The sequence below is a fragment of the Alosa alosa genome, chromosome 18 (assembly GCF_017589495.1).
Source record: "Alosa alosa isolate M-15738 ecotype Scorff River chromosome 18, AALO_Geno_1.1, whole genome shotgun sequence".
NCBI lineage: Eukaryota > Metazoa > Chordata > Actinopteri > Clupeiformes > Clupeidae > Alosa > Alosa alosa.
In genome coordinates this window covers 26,138,275-26,158,211 of record NC_063206.1, presented here as the reverse complement: position 1 = coordinate 26,158,211, position 19,937 = coordinate 26,138,275, and the positions used below count along the sequence as shown (strand labels likewise).

The following is a 19,937-nucleotide window of genomic DNA, read 5'->3' as shown; positions in this document are numbered from 1 at the left end:
GTCTCTCTGAACACAAATGCTTCTGTCCTCTGACACTCTTCAGCAAGGCTGCCTCCCTTGGCCATTAGATGGAGAAAGACCATTGCCACCACACATAATCCCCATATCAGGCTGGAGCTGGGTGTAGGTAGCCAGCACAGCTCAGTGAACTGGCAGCGGTAGCCTAGCCTGGCACTCCATCTGTAGATGTCATCTCAGACCTCAGTTCAGAACTAATGCAGAAAAGCACTGGGTTTTGGTGAGGGTTTTATGTCCACCATTTTTGACTTAAGGCAAAATCCCCTAGAAGAACTCTGCAGGTGAGATATTTAGTGAGACTAATAATGTTATTCTGGGTGAGTTGCTGGAAAGGTTAACTGCGGCTTTGGCACGTCGAACACTTAAACCCATCAGATCATTTCACATTTATTAGTGACTGGTGTTTGTGATGGTTGGGGTAACATTCATGCCCTTTTCCAAATGCCATCCTCTCAGAAACGGAACTGAACACTAAATTAAGCTGCAATACTTGCCTGTCATTTGAAACTCCAGTTGATTTCAGCAATGCGATTTATTCACACCCTTAATCGAAATACAAAGAAGTTGGTTTAACTTAATTCCAGCAATTAACAACCAAGTTGAATGAGATTAGTGTCAGTCCGTCACAGAACGTGTTCTTATTCAGCTGATGGGAGCATGGTCCTCTGTGGATGTTTTTCTTTGTCACATTTGAAACCACGACAAACTGCTTTAAACTGCGCCTAAACTGCACATGCAGTGAACACTCTCCTGATTCTCATGATAAAGTATTGAAGCTGCACACAGGCTCCTCTTTCATCAAGCCTGCCTCACCTCGGCCCCAGCCCCATACGTCTCCGTATTTACCGAGCGGCAAGATGAATTGTAATGCGCTAAGGAAGCGCTTCAAATTGAGAGCATTCATGTATTACACTCAAAAGAGGTCACATTCGGGTGTAATGCTCTCGATTGTGTTGAACAGTGCTACAGCGTGCAGGAGCACAAATGGAGGGGTATCATTTGTATCTATGCCCCTGGGAGAGAGAGACAGCAGGTGAGGGACGCAGCCTGAGCAGCAACCTCTGTCGTGCACCTCTTTGTACCTGAAGTGCCGCATTAAAATGTAGATTGCAGGTATAGGCAATTTGAAAGGAGTGCCGTTCAATAAAAAAATGTGCTGAATGCTGAGCTCTTGTGACAGGAACATCATTTGTCTGTGACTGGTAGATCATTTAGAGGAGATTCTTTGATGTGGCTTTCTGGGGAAGACAAAATATCAGGTGAGCTATTTGTGGGTCAGAAGGGAATAGGACTCAGCCATGCGGTTTCTTTTGTCCTGGATATTCGCTCCAAAAGTACAACTCTGCAATTTAGTGACTATAATGAGGCAAAACAAGTTATTTCCAATTCCAGGCATAACACATATTATGTTTTATTTATTCTATAGTTACATGAAAACATTATGTTCCATTTATTCTAAAGTTACACTATCTATTTTATGTTATGTCAGGAAATGTTTTCATACAGTCATCACATAATGGCATGCATAATAGTAAACAATAAATATATTACATGTACATGCATGAATAGATGCTTTGCAATCCAGTGCTTGTCTTTAATAGTCTTAGTACCAGGGTAGGAATTTCACGGCGGCCACGACGGCCATGGCCGTCGTAGCCCCTTGCTTTGGCCGTGATGCCCCTTTGAAAATCAGAGGTTTACAGGCCACGGTGGCCTTGGTGCCCCTTCTTTCAATATTCTGCTTTGCGTCCTACTAATAGCGATTTTTATTTGGCCTGTGGCCTGTCAAAATAATCTTAGCATTCACAGCGCAAATTAATTTAGTCTTTTACGCAGTGGAGAAAGTGACAGTGCAAGAAAGAAAGTGCGTCAAAATTCACCCATTCTTCTCAGTTTAACTACTCGCGAAGTAGCCTACTCATCATCACACAGACATCACAAGTATCACATAAAAGAGCTTTTTCTCAGCTTTTAAACGATGTTAGCCGATAATTGCTGTGTTGAACGGTTCGCGATAAAAGTAAACAATATAATTCAATTTAATCATACATTCTACTGAAGGTTTTGCGTCCATGATCTCCCTACCCATTCATATCGGTGGAATACTTCACGAACCCTTCTTTTAACACATGACAAACCATATATAAGAATAAACAGCAGACCTTACCGAACACAAAGGTGTAAAACAGTCCCCTGTACAGTTAGCTGTTCCAGAGTAATCCAGTTTCGAATTTGCAGTAAATTTCGACATGCATGGATGTCTCCAAATTTGGGCTTTAAGTTTTACAATGTGTTTAAATTGTTCCACATGATTTCATAATGGGCCAAATACAAAATAAATGTTACAAATATCGCCTAGATATTGGTAAATCAGAGGACAGCTGACTAACAGTTTGTGAAAGTAGCCTTAATGATCACAAAATGCTAAGCATGCATCTAGGCTATTTGAGTTTCTTAAAGCTGAGCTGTGCTTAAATTGTTCAATACATGATTTCATAGCAGGCCAAATATAAAATAACTGTTATATGTAGCCTAGATATCTGTAATTATTAGATGATCAGAAGATTTACAGTTCTATGTAAAATGTCATTTTTCATGTTTTTGTAATGTTTCATACAGTGATGCAGGTCTACTGCAGTGAATAGGCTAAATACAACTTTGATCATTTTTATATGCTATAGTTAACATTGGCCTTGGTGCCCTGACATGTGGCCTTTGTGCCCCCCACCAAATATGCCCAACTGAAGGCCAAGTGGCCTTGCCCCCAGAATGGTGAAATTCCAAGCCTGCTTAGTACAGATGTTGGGCATTATTAGATTGTCAGATTGTGTGGAGATTACAAGATTTACATGCATTGGGGTCTGTCGACGAAGCCCATCTGTCAGAAGTACGTGGATATTAGAGACCCAGAAATGACCTGAATCAAATTAATCCCGTCAATGAGCAAATGGTTTCTAATGGATTCCTACATGAGTGTGTCTGCCACAGTGCCTGAGCGGGGCTCAAATGGAGTGTTTAGTGGCCAGAGTGGCCCCACAGACGTCGAAATGTCGACGGTGAAATGCATTGAAGGACAAATCAATGTGATTGGGATTGCCGGCCAGCTCACAGGGGAGTTAAGTCGCTCAAATGGTCAGTTGTGCGTGAAAAAGTCATTTGTTCGACCAGTTGCTGGTTCTCCAGGTAATCCACAGCCCAAGTGGAGACCTCACTGGATTAAATCACTAGTCCCCCTACCGATCCATTCATCTTACACTGATTGTGAGTTCTGTGCTCCACATTCTCTTTAATGTTGGTATTTTGCCGAATATACTAATTAGAACAAAGATAAAACACATTACATGACAAGATGTCAGCATCATGACAAGATGTCATGTAACAGCTCACCACTAAGTATATACACTGAAAAGAAATATTGGCACACTCAACATAAATCAGTCTTATTACACATGAACTTGATACGTTCACATAACCTGACAGCTTGTCCTAACATCATGCGAGCCTCTCACTGTCGCATAGAATTGATTGTTCACACTGAATTTGTTGAATATGCCGTTCTGTTGTGTCATAATTTGAAATCAAAATAGCAAAGCAACGTGAACGAGCGACAGAAAAAAAAATAGAAATAGAGTGTCCGACAAAAGATATGATCAAAACGTTGCGCCGCATCACACTGCACAGCGCTGTGTTGTGTTGATTCCAGGTAGGACATTCCATTTGCAAACAGATGAATCAAACTGATTTTGTCGCTAATGCTTGCAGTGCATGCAGTTAGGACACAATGTAACTTAATCCAAGCAGCAAGATGATGTAACTGAGTTATGTATTATAGGGTGCTAATCTTTTTTTTTTTACATATTACATGTTCAGGTTGTTCACCTGAACAATCCACCTTAAGGCTGTGACTTTGTGCTGAACGGGTCTTTCCCAGTGCATTTGACGCAAACACATCCATGCTAGATTCAAGTCTGAGGTGTGTCCACCACTGTAGGGGTTGGCTTGCATCATTTCAACGCTCATTTAACACTGAACTGTGGCCCCTAATAAAGGCTGAATTGGCCACCGCAGAGGTGCCGAGAGGCTCCAGACATTCATTAGCTTAATGAAAACGGGCCTCTCCTGCCGCCGCCCGGTGAGCATTCGCTCTGCCGCCGAGGCCATCTGCTCAAGGGCTCGCCGCCAGCTGCAGGATATTCCTGTCAAATGGAGCCGGCAGGAGGAAGGCAAACACCGCTGGGCTCAGAAACCTGAGGCAGCACCTCCGTAGGAAAAGGGGAAAGAGAAAGGGAGAAGAGAGAGAGAGCGAGAGAGAGAGAAAGAGAGAGATGATCAGGTTGATCGTGGCTGGTTCAGTGCGACATCTGGCCTTTTAAATGTGGTTTGCTGTGCTGCTTTTAATTTAGTTTACTTTTCAATGAGGAACATCTTTTGATGCATCCTGAGGCAGGCGTAACACATGGCATCATTGGAGCCATGTATCAGGGGCATGCTATCACAACTTATTGATTTTTGGAGGCTGAGCACCACATTTGAACACGTTACCATTTGCAGGACTGTGCTTACTGTCCAGTTCTGCTTAAAGAGATTGAAAGAAATTGTAAACATGGAGAAGTCAAGTCATCACAAGGTGGAACAAATCAGGAAGCCAAGCACTAGCTGGTTATAGCTTTGCTTTGTTTATCTCATATCCCTGCAGTGACATTTGTCTATTGTGGGTGTTGAGAAAACTTTGAAAGCAATCACTGAAGGTTTTCTTTCAGGGGGTTAAAGATGACGAGCAACTAAGATGAGCATTGACTCTCTTAACAGTGCACTCACTAAGACAGATGAGGCACAAAGCAATAGTGAGGCTCACAACACACAAGACCTGATAAATAAGATGTCAAGCCACCTCTAATCTTAACAGCCACGCATCCACAACGAGCCTGCAAATGTCAATGGAAGCCCTTGGGCAAGCACTTGATTGCTCATCATCTGGACAGTATTACTTGGGCTCCCACGGGAGGCAGAGTCATTATTCTACACTTCATCCAGACGCTGACCTCTGGATGGTTCCCAAGAACTTGTCTGGCTTCGGAAACGCCGCTGTATCATAAGAGAGAAGGGAGGGGATGACATTCCCGACTGATTTCAGCACCCGCTCGGAATTACAACAGTATATATAGATGAGCGATTCCAGGTTGTGCCATTTCAGGCAGACAGTGAAAACTGTTTCAAGGCAGAGAAACTGAGGGAAGAAGGAACAGAAAGGGTCATGGAAGGGAGGCGTAAGAACTGAGCTTAATATCGCACTGCTGTGGAGAAAATGATAGGGTTGATATTTGCTGGTCATTGACCCTGTATCTCATTCGCAAACCCGTTTTTTTGTTTACCAAGACATGAAGCTGTTTTTTGTTGTTGTTATTTGAAAGTAAATAATAATGAATGGTCAGGGGGTGAGCAGGCTGGCAAACCAACCACATTACTTTTTCTCTTTTCTCCTTCAGTTTAATTTTGTTGGGAAGCTACTGGGGCCCAGAGGCAATTCCATGAAACGATTACAAGAAGAAACAGGAGCAAAGATGTCTATTCTGGGCAAGGGCTCGATGCGGGACAAAGGCAAGGTAAGATGGCGTCCCTTTCATCTCTCAATATCTCCTCAGTGGTTTGATTGCACAAGTTAAAAATGTGAAATTCCCTCTAAACAATTGTCAAGAGGATTATCACAGTGTCTTTCTTAATGTTGCGTTCACTCTTAATCCCACTATTAGTTACCGCAGTAACGTAGCAGTCAGACAGTGAGAAGGGGAAGCAAAACTATTTTTACATGTTTAGTCTAACACGTTAATTAACATAAAAACATGTACAGTCAAGTTGTGTATTGTTGCTTCAAAAGATTTGAATGCTTCAACACATAACACTGGATCCATATTTATGTTGAGATCACATCAGTTGAAATACATGTTGACATTCTAATAAGGCCAGCAAGGCAGGCACATCTTGGATCAATTCACATTAGAGAGAGACTGATCAGGTCACGACCTGACATTCACTACAAGAATTCCTTCATTACCTTCATCCGCATCGTTTTGGTGCGTGTCTTCTTCATCTTCTTCACACTGTGGAATTTTTGGATCACTTGGAAGGATGTGGTGCAAGGCAAGGGGTGTCATAGGAAAAAGTGTGTGGGCCCAAGGCTGCCTTGAGATATGTTCTGGATATGTTCAGTGTTGATTATCTTGGATGACATTTCAGAGTGAAGCAGTATGAATGTATATGTTATCACACCATGAGTATTATGCAAAATGTTCCCCTGAATGGACCACAGTTGAGAATGAGAATCGGGCAAACATTTTCCAGAGAAACACACACACACACACACACACACAGACACAGGCAAGGCTTATTACTCAGTCAACCTATTCATCCTCTTGACTGGTGGTCCCTAAGTAGCAAATGCAGGAAGTGTCTAAAAACTAAATCAACAATGGGCTAAGACAAAAGAACAAGGCCCCAAGGAAACTGTGGTCATTAAAAACAGCTGTGATCTAACACAACTATTGGTAGCTCATGCTGTTGTATAGACTCCAGTTGGCTTATCTGGGGGGAGTATAGGCTACTTCTGTGAACATGGCTTGGCAAAATGTAGACATGGGTTGTCTGAAACGGAAAAAAAAATGTTTTGCATTCTGAGACAGCATTGCATGGCAGCAAGGCATCAAGGAATATCTGAATCAAATATCTGTTTAAAATTCTGCCCTCTATACCTTCATTTTGCAGAATTTTGAAGGCAGCATACATGTATCCTTCATGCTATCTTCAACCATAGATTCTTTATAACATCTCTGCTTCAATTTTCACTGGTTAAGTCAGATGTCAGTATCCTGGCAGCGGTGTTCTGTGTTGCTATCTTGCTAGGTCCTCTGAAACAAAGTTCATAGCTGCTACCTTGATGCCTGCTACGGCAAGTGACTCGTTAGACAGTTGAAGACAGTGAGGCAGCTGGCAGCTACCTTCCATTTTGGACAGACCCTAAGTCAGCTGTTGGAAGCTGGCAACAGTGTTCTATGTTGTTATCTTGCTAGGCCACCCAAAACAACAATTCATAGCTGGTACCTTGAAGCCTGGCACTGCTACGGCAAGTCCATGAAGGCAAGCTAGTATTAGTCCATGAGTGCTGTGCTGATGAACAAATTTTCATCATGCATGTGCACCATGCTCAAACCATGGGCATGGACCGTGTGCAAAGGCGACTTTTAGTAGACAGATGATGGTCAGTCAGCAGTGGAAATCAGTGAGGAGTCTTATGCTTTTGTCCACTGATAGCATTGTGAAAATACGCCCTTATTTTAGCCATGTTTTCTTCCGAGTAGATTTGTTTTTAAGAATGTAAAAGCCAACTTAACCTCTATTGGTGTATGATTAGCACAAGAGGCCCTCATCCACAGAGCAAATGCAGTCTATTCACCTCCCATTGCAGGGAAATAGTTTATAACAACCAGGCTACACTTGAGAACCATCAACTCCAAGATCTCTGTCTTTGAAAGAGTAATTTTGTGAGACAGCAAGAGAATATCTCAGACAGCATGGGATTTCCTATTGAACACAATCCCAGTGGGGTGGCAGTGGGAAGGGTAAGGAACTAGGTGAAGACCATTTCTATGCACAGCTTGCCTTCCACAGGGGGAGCTTCATGAAAGTGACAGAATATGTTTGTTTGTGTTTGTGTGTCTTCACTTTTAGATATCTTTCTTAGTTTTTGCTGTGTCAGACATATTGCTTGTCTGACAAAATACTAGAATATACTAGTGTCCTTGAATGAATTGTACTTGGTGAACAGGTATAGGGATGGCTTGTATTATGTAGTAGTATGTATTCATATTCCGTCAACTGAGAATTAACAAGGTGTATCTGTGTTTTTGCACTAGATAATATACAATAAAATGATTTGGTGAAAAATAATATATATGTATATATTTCAAATATATAAAATAGGATAGTAAGGATACTTACTTACTTCAGTAAAGAACTCTGCCAGGCTGCCAGGCATTTTGTTTGTTATGCCAAATGGCCTCAACAGTCACTTTCCACTGATTTCCATTTGGGGCCTCTCTCTATCTGAGAACTGGGTTCCTACTTGAAACCTAGTAGTAAACTTTTGATTGTGTTGTGTGTGGTTTGCTTTTTTTCCCAAAAAATAAGATGCATTTTCATAAGCAAGGGCATTGCATTTTCCTTCACTGGAATGCCATTATGCTAAAATGAGTTGAACATATAAAATTATTTTCATTTAGACTTGTCATTTTTGGAGTTGCTATACCTGCCAAAAATCTCACATACTAATGGAACTTGGCAGAATATACCGAAACCAAGGGCTCTTTAATAGGTATTTGCATGAATAATTTGCATCCTTTCTCAGCCAACAAAATGCTTGCCACAGGCTGTTGGTGACAGAGTTGACTTGTCACTTGTTAGCTCTCTCTCTCAAGCATCTTCACTTGGATTGCGTGTTGAAGGCCCATTGTGCTGCTGCATTGATTATATAGGCGTTGATTATGGAAGTGGAGTATAATCTGACACTATTGAATTGGACTGAAAAACCTTAACATTTGCTTGTTTACTGCGACTCGCTTGACTGTGCCAGTTCATTGTGAATTGTAAATGTGCATATATTTGCATGCGCAATAAGCTCTGGGGTTTCGGGAGACGAGAAACAGCCGAATCTCACAGAGTTTGGCTCCTATTACATTTCTCAGCCTGAGCGGCGTGTGTCTGTAGTGGTGAACATTGGATGTTGACAGGTGCAGTTGGGATTGGTGAGCGAGTGTCATGTTTCATTGAGGGCCTGGTTCAGATACGGTATGTAACACCTAAGTGACCTTTAAAAAAAAAAGTTGTCCCAAGGAAAGAATCACGAGAAACCAAGGCACAGCACACCTGTGTCAGAGAGGCTGTCTGTCCTGAAAAAATATGTGTCATGAGTGATTATGGTCCCCATGTTTCTCTCTAAGCACTGCATACATCATCTATACTATCTGTACATTTTTGCCAGCAGCTACTGTAGGACTGTTAGCCTGCAGTGTTGAGGTTAATTTCTTCCACCAGTGACAGCTGTGGGTTTAGAGCCCATTTTTAGTCAGTCAAGGCACACCTGAGTCATAATATACCATGACAGGACAGTTCCTTAGTCTGTTCCTTGTGTAATATTCCGAAATAAACAGAGAGGATAGGGAGATCTGGTAGAATTGAAGTAATGCACTCCAAAGTTCTCTGCAGTTTGCTGTAAATTAACATAGGTTTTCCATAGAGAGGATCTGTGAACACTGTAGATTTTCTGTATAGAGGATCCAGCTAACTTCTGATGAAAGTGCACCATATTCAATATGGCAAGTGTTACTCTTAGAGAAATAGTGAAATAGTTGCAGTATGATGATCAGTATGACATATTGGTACAAATAGCAACTTCATGGCAGTTCATCATCAGTTGTGAGCCGTAGACCTTGGCTGAAATGGAAGGTTTGAGAAACACTGGTGTTCCATTTGTATATATTCTTTCTGCTGTCCCTTTTGTAAGAGCATCTGTGGTTTTGTGCAAGTGAAAACGGGCTCGGCGGGAGAATGACTTGTTTCTGGGCATTCCTCACAATCATTCTTTTGAAGCTCATGTGTCAACAACTGTTCTTGAGACATTTTCATAGTCTCCTCTGCACTTGAACTGAACTGCTTCGACTCTGTTAGAAGTCATTTGGAAAGTCAGTCTGTGGATGTGTATAGACAATAGTCAACAAAGAGAGTTATGCTATCAGACTGGCATCAAGCAGAATTCAAAGCTTTCATGTAAGGTGCAGATAAAAGTGTTACACAGTTAAAAGTCTGCCCTAGTTTTGGATAACACAGCTTCAACCTTTCAGGTTTCTTTTTGTGTAGGTTTTTATCACTGCAGGAATATGTTGCAAGGTTTGTTTATATGTCAGACGTGATAATATTGTTAGACTTGATTGTACACAAAAACATATGTTTTTCTGGAGCACATACATTATTCAGATACACATATTTTGTTTAATCTGAAGTCATAGTTCAGATAAATATTTTGTTTTGTGGACACAACCATATGGTATCCGTGAAATACAGTGCTAGTTTCAGTGATGCCTGCACCTGTTACCTGTCACACTTACACTTTCCCAGATGTGAAGAGGTGGGAGGGCTACAGTATATGCAGAGGTGGATGAAAGTACACAATTCCTTTACTTAGGTGAATGTATAGATACATCAAATATGTATAGATGTGTCAAATATTACTCCAATACAAGTGAAAGTTGCTAAGTCAGACTTTTACTTAAGTTGAAGTACAGAAGTAAATGCTTAAGTATTTAAAAGTACAAGTATTTATTTATTTTTAATTAATTGTGATGTAATGTTTATTTGTTCATTAATAAGGTATACATCCTTTGGTTGGTCATAGGACTTGAACAGACCTTTAGTTCCTTACATTCAACAAAAACATTTCACCTATTTTCATAACTGTAACTGTTCAAATGGATGCAATAATATAATTTAAATTATTCATTCTCTGTTCACAAACCTAAAACATTTTCACCGCCGAATTCAAAACCAGATAACTCAATTATGAGTAGCTTATTTATCGTTTAACAATGTCGGCTAAAGAGCTAGCTATGTGGTGAATGTCAGGTGATTGTCTAATTTCATTCTAACTTCACAATGATCATAGAGGACAGCCTGGTTAACACTAGGCCACTTCTCAAATCTCAATTGCTAACCCCTGGCTGTATGTGAAATATGTGTCTATTATGCATTATAAGTGCATTTATATCCGATTATTACATATTTATAATGCCCTTTTGCACTTTACTAACACAGTGACTAATGCAATAATAATTGTGGATGTCCATAAAATTGTTATGATAAACATTCAGTTCCATAGCCTAAGATAGTACTGGTGAACCATGTTACATTGCAGAACACAAGGTCTACAATTAATGTCATGTCTTGATGCTTTCATGCATACAATTAATGTCATGTGTTACAAACAAGCCAAGTCCACCCCAACAAAGACACGAAAACTGCCAAGACGCTATCTCTGACAAACCAATACAAACAAAAGGGTTACAAAACTAGCTCACTTACCTGCTACGTTGTCTAGGGATTCTAAAATAACTACACGCTAGCTAGGACCTAGGTTGTAACGTTAACCTTGCCCTGCCGTGTATGTGTGAACGTGAAATTTGAAAACTAGGTCAGTATGGATGAACTGTGGGTGCGACTAATGAGAAGGCCAGGAGCGTAGCTTATCATCCGCCGAAGAACGCACAGGGATAACCCAATCCTTACTCCCAGCGAGTGGCCAGCCCAAGCTCCAAGTCCTTCAGGTCAAAGTTTTATCTTACGACGACGGTAGTCCACAAAAAGGAGAATGTCCAAACAAGAATCCTAAAAAGGTCTGAGAGGTCATGGCACGCTGCGTTGCCGACACAGAAACTCACATCATGGGAAAACGCGCCACCTCAATCAGTCACCTGTTTCCCATTTTCAAACCTTGGTGCGTCTACGCCCACTAATCAGCTGACGCTTCCACGGCCTTCTCATATCAGTGTGTAGTTTCCCTGACTGTCCACTACGTAACACATGTCTTGATGATGCTTTTTTTTTACAGTGTGTGGTATTGCTGTTAAATGCAAGGGGGGAGATAATGAGATGTTACAAATGAAGTGTTTCATACTTTAGGCCAGTACCAGAAAGGAGTGCAATAATAGATAGCAGATAATGTTAGCGGGAGGATAGCATTAGAGAATTTGAGTCTGGTATCACATCATTTGGATTTGATTATGGGGCATGTTTTAGCCTAGCATGGAAGCCAGCCTAAATTTACCCCGCCCAACAAAATTTGAGGATGTGAAATGCCTTAATTGCTGTTTTCAGTTCATCTTTTAAAATGATTGAGCTGTCAATATCTTGTATGATAGACGAGGTAGCGGAATCTAAACATCTCCCTTCTCCAGTGGCAGCCATCAAGTCAAGAGCGATCAGGCGACGCGGATGACTACTTCACTGTTGCTCATCTGTTCATCATCACATAAAGCCCGCCCAAACGAGTTGTTTGGCCCGAACACATCTTAACCAGACATATAGACTTCTCAGTGGAGAGACTACAGATGAATATCTCGCCCTCAAATTTTGTGGGTAAATTTGACCATCTGCACTCAAAACATATTGACAAGATGTCTGGATAGTCAGATAAAATAAAGAGCCAAACACATAGGTTCCCCACTGTCTTCAGTTTCTGCTAGCAAACCTCACTCTTGGTGGACAAAAGTAGTCAAGTCAAGTCACATTTATTTATATAGCACACTTAAGTGCAATACAATTGACCCAAGGTGCTAGACATGCTAGACGACTCACACTCTCAATGTGCTATATGTGTGAAAATGCAGTTTAATATCTATATTCACATACATTCACATTTGATTACAGGGTAGACGTCACTTGAAAGGTTTCATAATGTTTGTTATGAAGTCTGCATCACAGGAAGTGGCCGTTGTATAGAGTGCTCTGACTTGAAGTCCAAGTGCATCTACTTCATGTCAAAGACATGTCTCTCAAAGCTGAGTATATTTTCCAGCATTCAAGGCCCTAAAAACAACTCTGACCTATCCTCTACAGTCAGTCTATTAACTAAAGTGAGCCTTTGGTCAGTGTAGTATAGGTTTAGAGAGTCAGGAACAGGTCCCTTTGAGAGACATTAAGCTGTAGTTGTCTGTGCACCGGTGTGTGAGACGAGAGATGAAGAACTGATGGGCCGTAACAGAGTTATTGGCCCTAATAACATACTTGATTGGATTTGTCCATTGTAATGCATTACGTTTAGCAATGTTGTAGTTCCCATAAACTCAGTTTGTGCATGCAATTGCTATTGTATGGATTATATCACTTTTCAAAGTGACATCCTTACTTCTGTATCTGTGTCCTACCTGGAACAGATAGCCAGGTTTTGAATATACTCTAACTGTGGGTACATTTTGTTGATTGCTGGTGCCTGTGTTTTGCAGTAAATGTATAATTTAATTGAATGTAGATCTACCAAAAATGTGGAGTGGTTCTTTTACTGAACTGGTTTTGTTGTTCATTGAACTTGATGCAGATGTTGAAGTATGCACTTTGTTTGTCAGTATCCCAGTAACACCTGAAGCCATTACACATTTACAATATATCCCAGTCTCTAGTGCTTTCCATCTTCCTCATTATTCATCAGGCCTTTCAGAAATGAGCACAGATGTTCGAGTCAGAAAAACATACACACCACTTTGCATCTGAGTGAAGAGACGTTAAAGGGGTGATATACGACCTCAGATAACAATGCAGCTATCGTTAATGTTGTCTACTGTATGTGTGTGTAAGCAACCTACTCTTTTTTACCTGCAACCAAATCTACCCTTGGGTACAAATAAAGTGACCTTACCTTACCTTAGCTTCTTTTGGAAGATATGTACACATATACCATCCATTTCTGGTTTGATATTTTACCATTCTGTATTTCAAATGACCTCTCAGGTAGTAATATGTCATTTGAGAAAGACGAAGCACACAGAAATAGTTGGATTTAAGGACATAAATACGTCCTTAAGTAATGGCTTAGAGTCTGAAGTGAACACACAAAATACAAGCCCATCCATCTATAATAATCCATAATTATCCATAATAAACCTGTCTATGTCAAATTCCAAAATATCCAAATAATATGCTGACATGATTCAAAATGCAGATCCCAATTGATTAACAGACCTACCATCATTGTCCATGAAAGTTTAATGCGCTGATTTCTTGATGATTTACCATTATGGAACATTTATGAGAAAAATTTGAGTTTTGAGGAGTATTATTATGTAAGTGTGATTGTATTGAAAAATGACAGTACATTTAAATAAACTGTCTACATAGAGATAAGGTCTGGGATGTTCTTAATGGCAGTGGTGGCTGATGTTATAGTCTGTCCTGGGTATCTGTCATAGTGACAGATGTGTCCTCAGAAGTCTGCTTCTAGTGTCTGTTTACTCAGGAGGAGAGAGAGAGCGAGAGAGCGAGCGAGAGATGGATAGAGACATGACATTTGTGGAGAGTCTTGATCCTCTCATCACAGTGGATCATGTTGACAGTAAAACTCTAATCAATAAAAAAAAGAACTAAGGCTAAGTAGGCCAGCGAATCCACATGTCCTCCCAGGAAATAGAGGCGGTGAGCACCACGGTCTCACTCGACCCTGCAGGCCAGCGACTCCACATGTCCTCACAGGAAGTAGAGGAGGTGAGCACCAAGGTCTCACTCTACCCAACACGGGAAGCCCAGTGGTGGTGGGTGTCCCCACACATGTCGATACTCCTGAAGTCGCTGTGATTTGTCAAGCGATGAGGGGCATGTTGTCCTGGACTGCATTGTCTTTGGCAGTAGACTTTCTTTGACAGAAGAATGTGAAATATTTGTTTGATTAAGGCTATTAACAGACTAATATTAGTATGATTAACACAGAAAGAGAGAAAAGGAGAGTGAGAAAATGAATGTATACACAATATCATTAATTTCTTACATACACTGATAGTGGCAGTGCCTAAGTCCCTTTTTGAAGGGACCTTGTGACTGACATGGCTGATTATGCTGTGATTGCCCTCTGTGTTAGCTACATGCTGAAACCTAATACAAAAGAAGACATTTAGCCCACATGTCAAGTTTATTAGGCGCTCAAGTCACAACGCCTTAGGAATCACGCCTGTTCGACCCCAGTCTTGGATCTCTGTGCCGGCGTGTGATTAAATTGCCAGAGGTGATATTTGGGAAATGGTAGCCCACGCAGCGAACACAATTTCTCTGCCATTAGTCATTGTTTCTGGACTCTCTTGTGGCAACTCTGGGTAGAGAGGAGGCGAGGAGAAGACTCCTGGCCCCAAACTCTATTAAGTCATTCTCCTCAGAACATGTCCTTTTTGTTTAACTCCTGTCAAGCTGTTTCTTTTTGTTTCTCTGCGACTGTTGACTAAGACAGGTTTCCTGGTGATACATTGTAAAGTTGTTAAGCACACAGGACAGTGTCTTTTATAATATTTGGGTCGCCCATGCTGTTTGGCTCAATATCATACAATAAATGATTATTTTACTCAACCAAATATTCAGGAAAAACTGTTGTTCGGTTCATCATTTATCTCTGCAGGCATTGGTAGAAGAAATAGACGTGAAAGCATTTTCCTTTTATTGCACTGATAATGGATTACAATGAAGATGCCACTTGGTATTTTTAAATAAGGTTGTCATTTTTTAATTCTACTTGACTACTGTGTTGTAAATGCAAAACCAATGACTACCAAGCTGTTATTGTAGCACATTGCATTTATATTTACGATGCTGAGTGACTGCGTGACTGGTTTTGCTCATGCGTAATCTGTTTCTTGTTCACAGGAGGAAGAGCTGAGGAAAAGCGGCGAGGCCAAGTACGCCCATTTGAGTAATGATCTCCATGTTTTAATTGAAGTCTTCGCTCCTCCCGGAGAAGCCTATTCCCGGATGAGCCATGCCTTGGAGGAGATTAAGAAATTTCTGGTCCCGGTAAGTTCGTCCAATTCATTTACAGCCATTCCTAGAGGGTAATTGGCGGTCGCACATGTTGATGGATTTTACACCCCTCCACTGATTAACCACTCTATCCAGGACCAATTTGTACATGCAAAATGAAAAGTAGAAGATAGTTTGGAAGGTTAAGAGTAGGATGAAATCTTTCTTTAAAGGACTGATGACCTCTTGAAGAGTGAGTATTATGCTTTCACCATTGTCTCCAGTGTCTTATGCAAGACTATCTATCTTCATACGACATAAAACCTGTCATTTGTAGTTATTGATGAAAAATACATCATTAAAGAACATAGAACAGTATTTTAATGTGTGGTGTTTTGGATTCTTTCATCATAAGCTCTTATTTTAAAACGCCTCATTATATACTGATTTGTAATGTTTCTCTGTAACCGTAGGTGACCAGGGGTCTGGAATATGTATAAACTTGAAAAATGTGCTTTGCTCTGCAATTGCTCTACCCTCCTTGCTAACAAGGAGGCATAATGTATTCCAAACCTAATAAGGGCCAACATAAATAAATAAATAAATTGAGCACTCGCAGGCCAAAGTGCCTCTAAGCCTAGAGCGTTTAGCAGTAATTAATGTGCATACTGTATCCCTGCTAAGCCGTCTACTGCTGTAAATATTAATAGCTCTTTTCAACAAGTCTGCCTGCCCCTCCGGTGAAACCATTCAGAGAAGTTACCATGTTACTTTCCTTGCAGCAAGAGTTTCACCCCACACACACACACACACACACACACAGTTCTACCCTGAGGGTGAACATCACAGGCCTTCAGCTTGAGGGATTCCACTGGTGGAGTGCACCATCAGCAGATATGGCAGTGGGGTCCCAGGCTGTCCTCTTAGGGCACTGTGTAATGTGCCTGTTTTGTTTGGGCTGATGATCCACAAATCATACAAATGGGCGTGAAGCATGGCAGGGTGTTTCTGCTGCGGATTAAGGGCGTCGCTAAAAACATGACATATCCTGTTGGTCAACATCAAAGCATGATGCAATGCAAAGTATACGAAAGCTCAGAAAATGGTTTCTGCTTTTATGTGGTGCAGTATGGCTGCTGTCCTCATGCAAAACACTCATTCTGCGTCTTCCCCTGTCTATCCAACTGTATTATCTAGCCACAGTCAAGACTCTCATCATCAAAACATCACTGTAACAGTGGATAGCTGTGGCTAAAATATTATTATTATTATTATTATTATTGTTGTTATTGTTGTAGTGTTGTTGTTGTTATACACACAGGCTTTGGTGGCTGGTTCAAACCAGCTCCTTGGTAAACACTGTTCTAAGTTGGTGGTTGATATCTCCAAGCCTGTGGCTAACTTTCAGCATAAAGTTTGGACTCTAGCCAAACCATGTTTGATAGGGACATTGTTTGTTTACTTGTTATAAAATCAGTTAGCCTCTATCACTGAGACACAGAGTCAGGAAAAAGACAGAATAATGTTGCATCATAGCATGTTGTTTGTGTGGCATAGAGTTGCCTTGTTTAATACACTAGAAAACTTGGGTTCTGCCCCTGAATCACCCAGCCTATTGTTAGCCAACATCTGCAGAGCTAGGAAGAATAGTCTTATCCGACACCATTTAAATTATAACAACATTGCGAGAAGTTTGAAGAGGATAATACACAAAGGTTTTAGAGAGCAATTAAGGCAACATGTGGCTGTGTGTTTCTGGGATGCTGTCACATTGTATACAGCACACTGGATTAATTAAACTATTCTGTGCTGAAGTGCTAGTCTTAATTATGTACTCTATACACAGGAGAGGAGTACAGGGAGATATGTCTATATGTTTGTGGTGTCCTGAGACTTTAGTTGCCTTGCTCATTTAAGCATTTAGTTTAGGAAAATGATTTGTCCTTGTTGTTCAAACTCTGTTCATAGTCAGAGTGTAAGTCAGTTTTGAATGTGACGGCACATAAGTGTAAATATCACTAGTTAATCAATCAACGTCAACCACACCACATATTATAACAAAAACGTCATGAAGAACGGTATCATTTGGGGGACACTTTCAGAGTGATTTTAAACCTGACAGCCAATCAGAACTAAATCATGTTTTAGAAATCACATAAATAAACAACACGAGGGAGACTTTCAGTGTTTTGTTATAGTTGTTGGTTATAGTTGCAGTAGTTTTTATAGTTACAATTCTTGATGTGGATCAACCTTAACCCATTATGACACTGGATCTGGCTTTAAGCCCTTCAATCTAATTAAGTGCAGTGTTTTCTTATAAAGGTGGACATAAGTTTTTTTCACTGGGAATTGACACCGCAAGCAAGATATAAGCAAGAATGAAACGCAATTAATCAGATTTAACGTGCCTCCGTCTTTAACGTGACACAACATTGAGTTTATTCATCTATTTGTCTATGTGCACACTTCACATATGTGTAAAATAAAGTGAAAAAATATACTTTTCTCTGCTTTTAACATCCGTAATACACACATTAAAGCGCTTCAGATGCAAATTGATACACTGATTCTAATGGAATTCTATCGCAATAGACGAACATCAGGCAGGCAACTGAAAAACTCTTTAAAAACGGCTCTTGTGTAAATTCCCAGTCAGGGTTGAGTGGTTCTTAGTCATGAGCTGTATTCATTTTTCTTCTGTTACTACAAGGAGAGTGTTAGGCCAGTGTGTGTTGACACCAAAGACTCAAAGCCTGAAATGTTCCTCATTGTTATATTCTTCTCATTCTTAGAGAGTGAATGCACTTTGCATAACACTAACTTGTGTATTTTTTATTTATTTAAAGACACTACACAAAAATAGAGCATGTGAAATTCCTTACTTTACCTGACTTATCCAGAAATGAACCCAATAAACGTGTGTTCTTAGCTAAATGTCCATTTATTTTACTTATCACAAAATTGTGGGTATTATTAATACTTATAATTATACTGTAATTGGAGCTTATGACGCTACCCACAGCAGTATGTCACAATAGCGCCAACCTGGGAGTTTGCCTATCAATCAATAAACAATTGTAAGCCAAAACACAACATATCATTTACAAGCTAATTTTCATTGACAACCTCTCATGTAGCATCAGGGGTGAGGAACAGTTTGCACGGTGGCTTAATTGCTTGATTAGCTTCAAAATAATTAACCTCATTGGCAATTAACCACAACCAGACATTTTCTCTCTAATTGTCTGCAGTATAGATGCTGATGCAGCAGGATACTGCTGGGTTCATGAGTCACTGCCCACATGAAAGGTGCTCAGGATAGAGAAAGAGAGTGAAGAAACTGACACAAGCTGATGAATGACTGTGATTGTAAACCCGCACATACAGTAGGCCTAAGCATCTAAGCATCAGATTGCGGAAACATGAAATAAAAGTAAATGAATGGAATAGCAACCCAGTATGACATAATGTATGCATGACAGCACATTTTGGCATTCTGTAGAACAAGAATGCCAAAAAAAAACAATAACAACCTATAACTTAACCACTTACAATTTCAACATACATAAATTCAGGCACAATACATATTATGCATGACTTCTACCAAAAGCCTTTCCTGTGCCAAAGGGGTCTTTTGATTATAGCAGCCTGAATTGAGGCTAATTCAGAATGACGGAATGCACAGTTAATCTAAGCCATGGTCGAACAGCATGCTAAATGAGTGGCCTGCGGCATCAGTCATAAACATGTACTTGACTTGCTTTACTGTAAACCACGCCAGAGGTCTCACGCAGCCTGTGAGCAATTTGCTGATTGGAAATGCCCAGGGCACTTCTGTGGCATGGCCACCGACTGGCTACAGTATACACTGTGACTGCAGCAGAGATATCCATGGGGACGTGTGTGTGTGTGTGTGTGTGTGTGTGTGTGTGTGTGTGTGTGTGTGTGTGTGTGTGTGTGTGTGTGTGTGTGTGTGTGTGTGTGTGTGTGTGTGTGTGTGTGTGTGTGTGTGTGTGTGTGTGTGTTGTGTGTGTGTGTATGTGTGAGCTCTGCTGCACCAGTGCATATGGCCTCAGAGTTTACAGCATACAGCATGGGCCTCGTTTAAGTGATGTGGAGAACCATTTCAAACTATCTATGATCCTTCTTTTTCTTCTCTCTCCATCACTCTCTTTCTCTGTGAAATGACAGCTTTTGCCTATTGCTTACACTTTGCAAAATTTGGCTCCTTATGCCAAAACTCTACACACAGCCAAATAAGACATAGTTATTGGAGATAAACAACTCACCAAAATGAAACACTGCAATCAAAACTCAATGATCCTTTCTAAAAATGTAATTATTGCAACAAAGCCATACACACATGCACAATTTGAATGACTCTT

General features: G+C 40.6%; 1 protein-coding gene across 20 annotated transcripts in view; it reads left to right on the top strand.

Moving 5' to 3' along the window:
- The window catches only part of khdrbs2 (KH domain containing, RNA binding, signal transduction associated 2), an 88,548-nt gene that overhangs the window by 31,769 nt on the left and 36,842 nt on the right, over nt 1–19,937 (top strand). For all 20 annotated transcript variants that reach the window (XM_048269876.1, XM_048269883.1, XM_048269882.1 and 17 more), the window contains exons 3-4: nt 5,505–5,621; nt 15,457–15,603. In XM_048269876.1, coding sequence (XP_048125833.1) covers nt 5,505–5,621; nt 15,457–15,603 — 264 coding nt within the window. The remainder of the gene's footprint in view (nt 1–5,504; nt 5,622–15,456; nt 15,604–19,937) is intronic.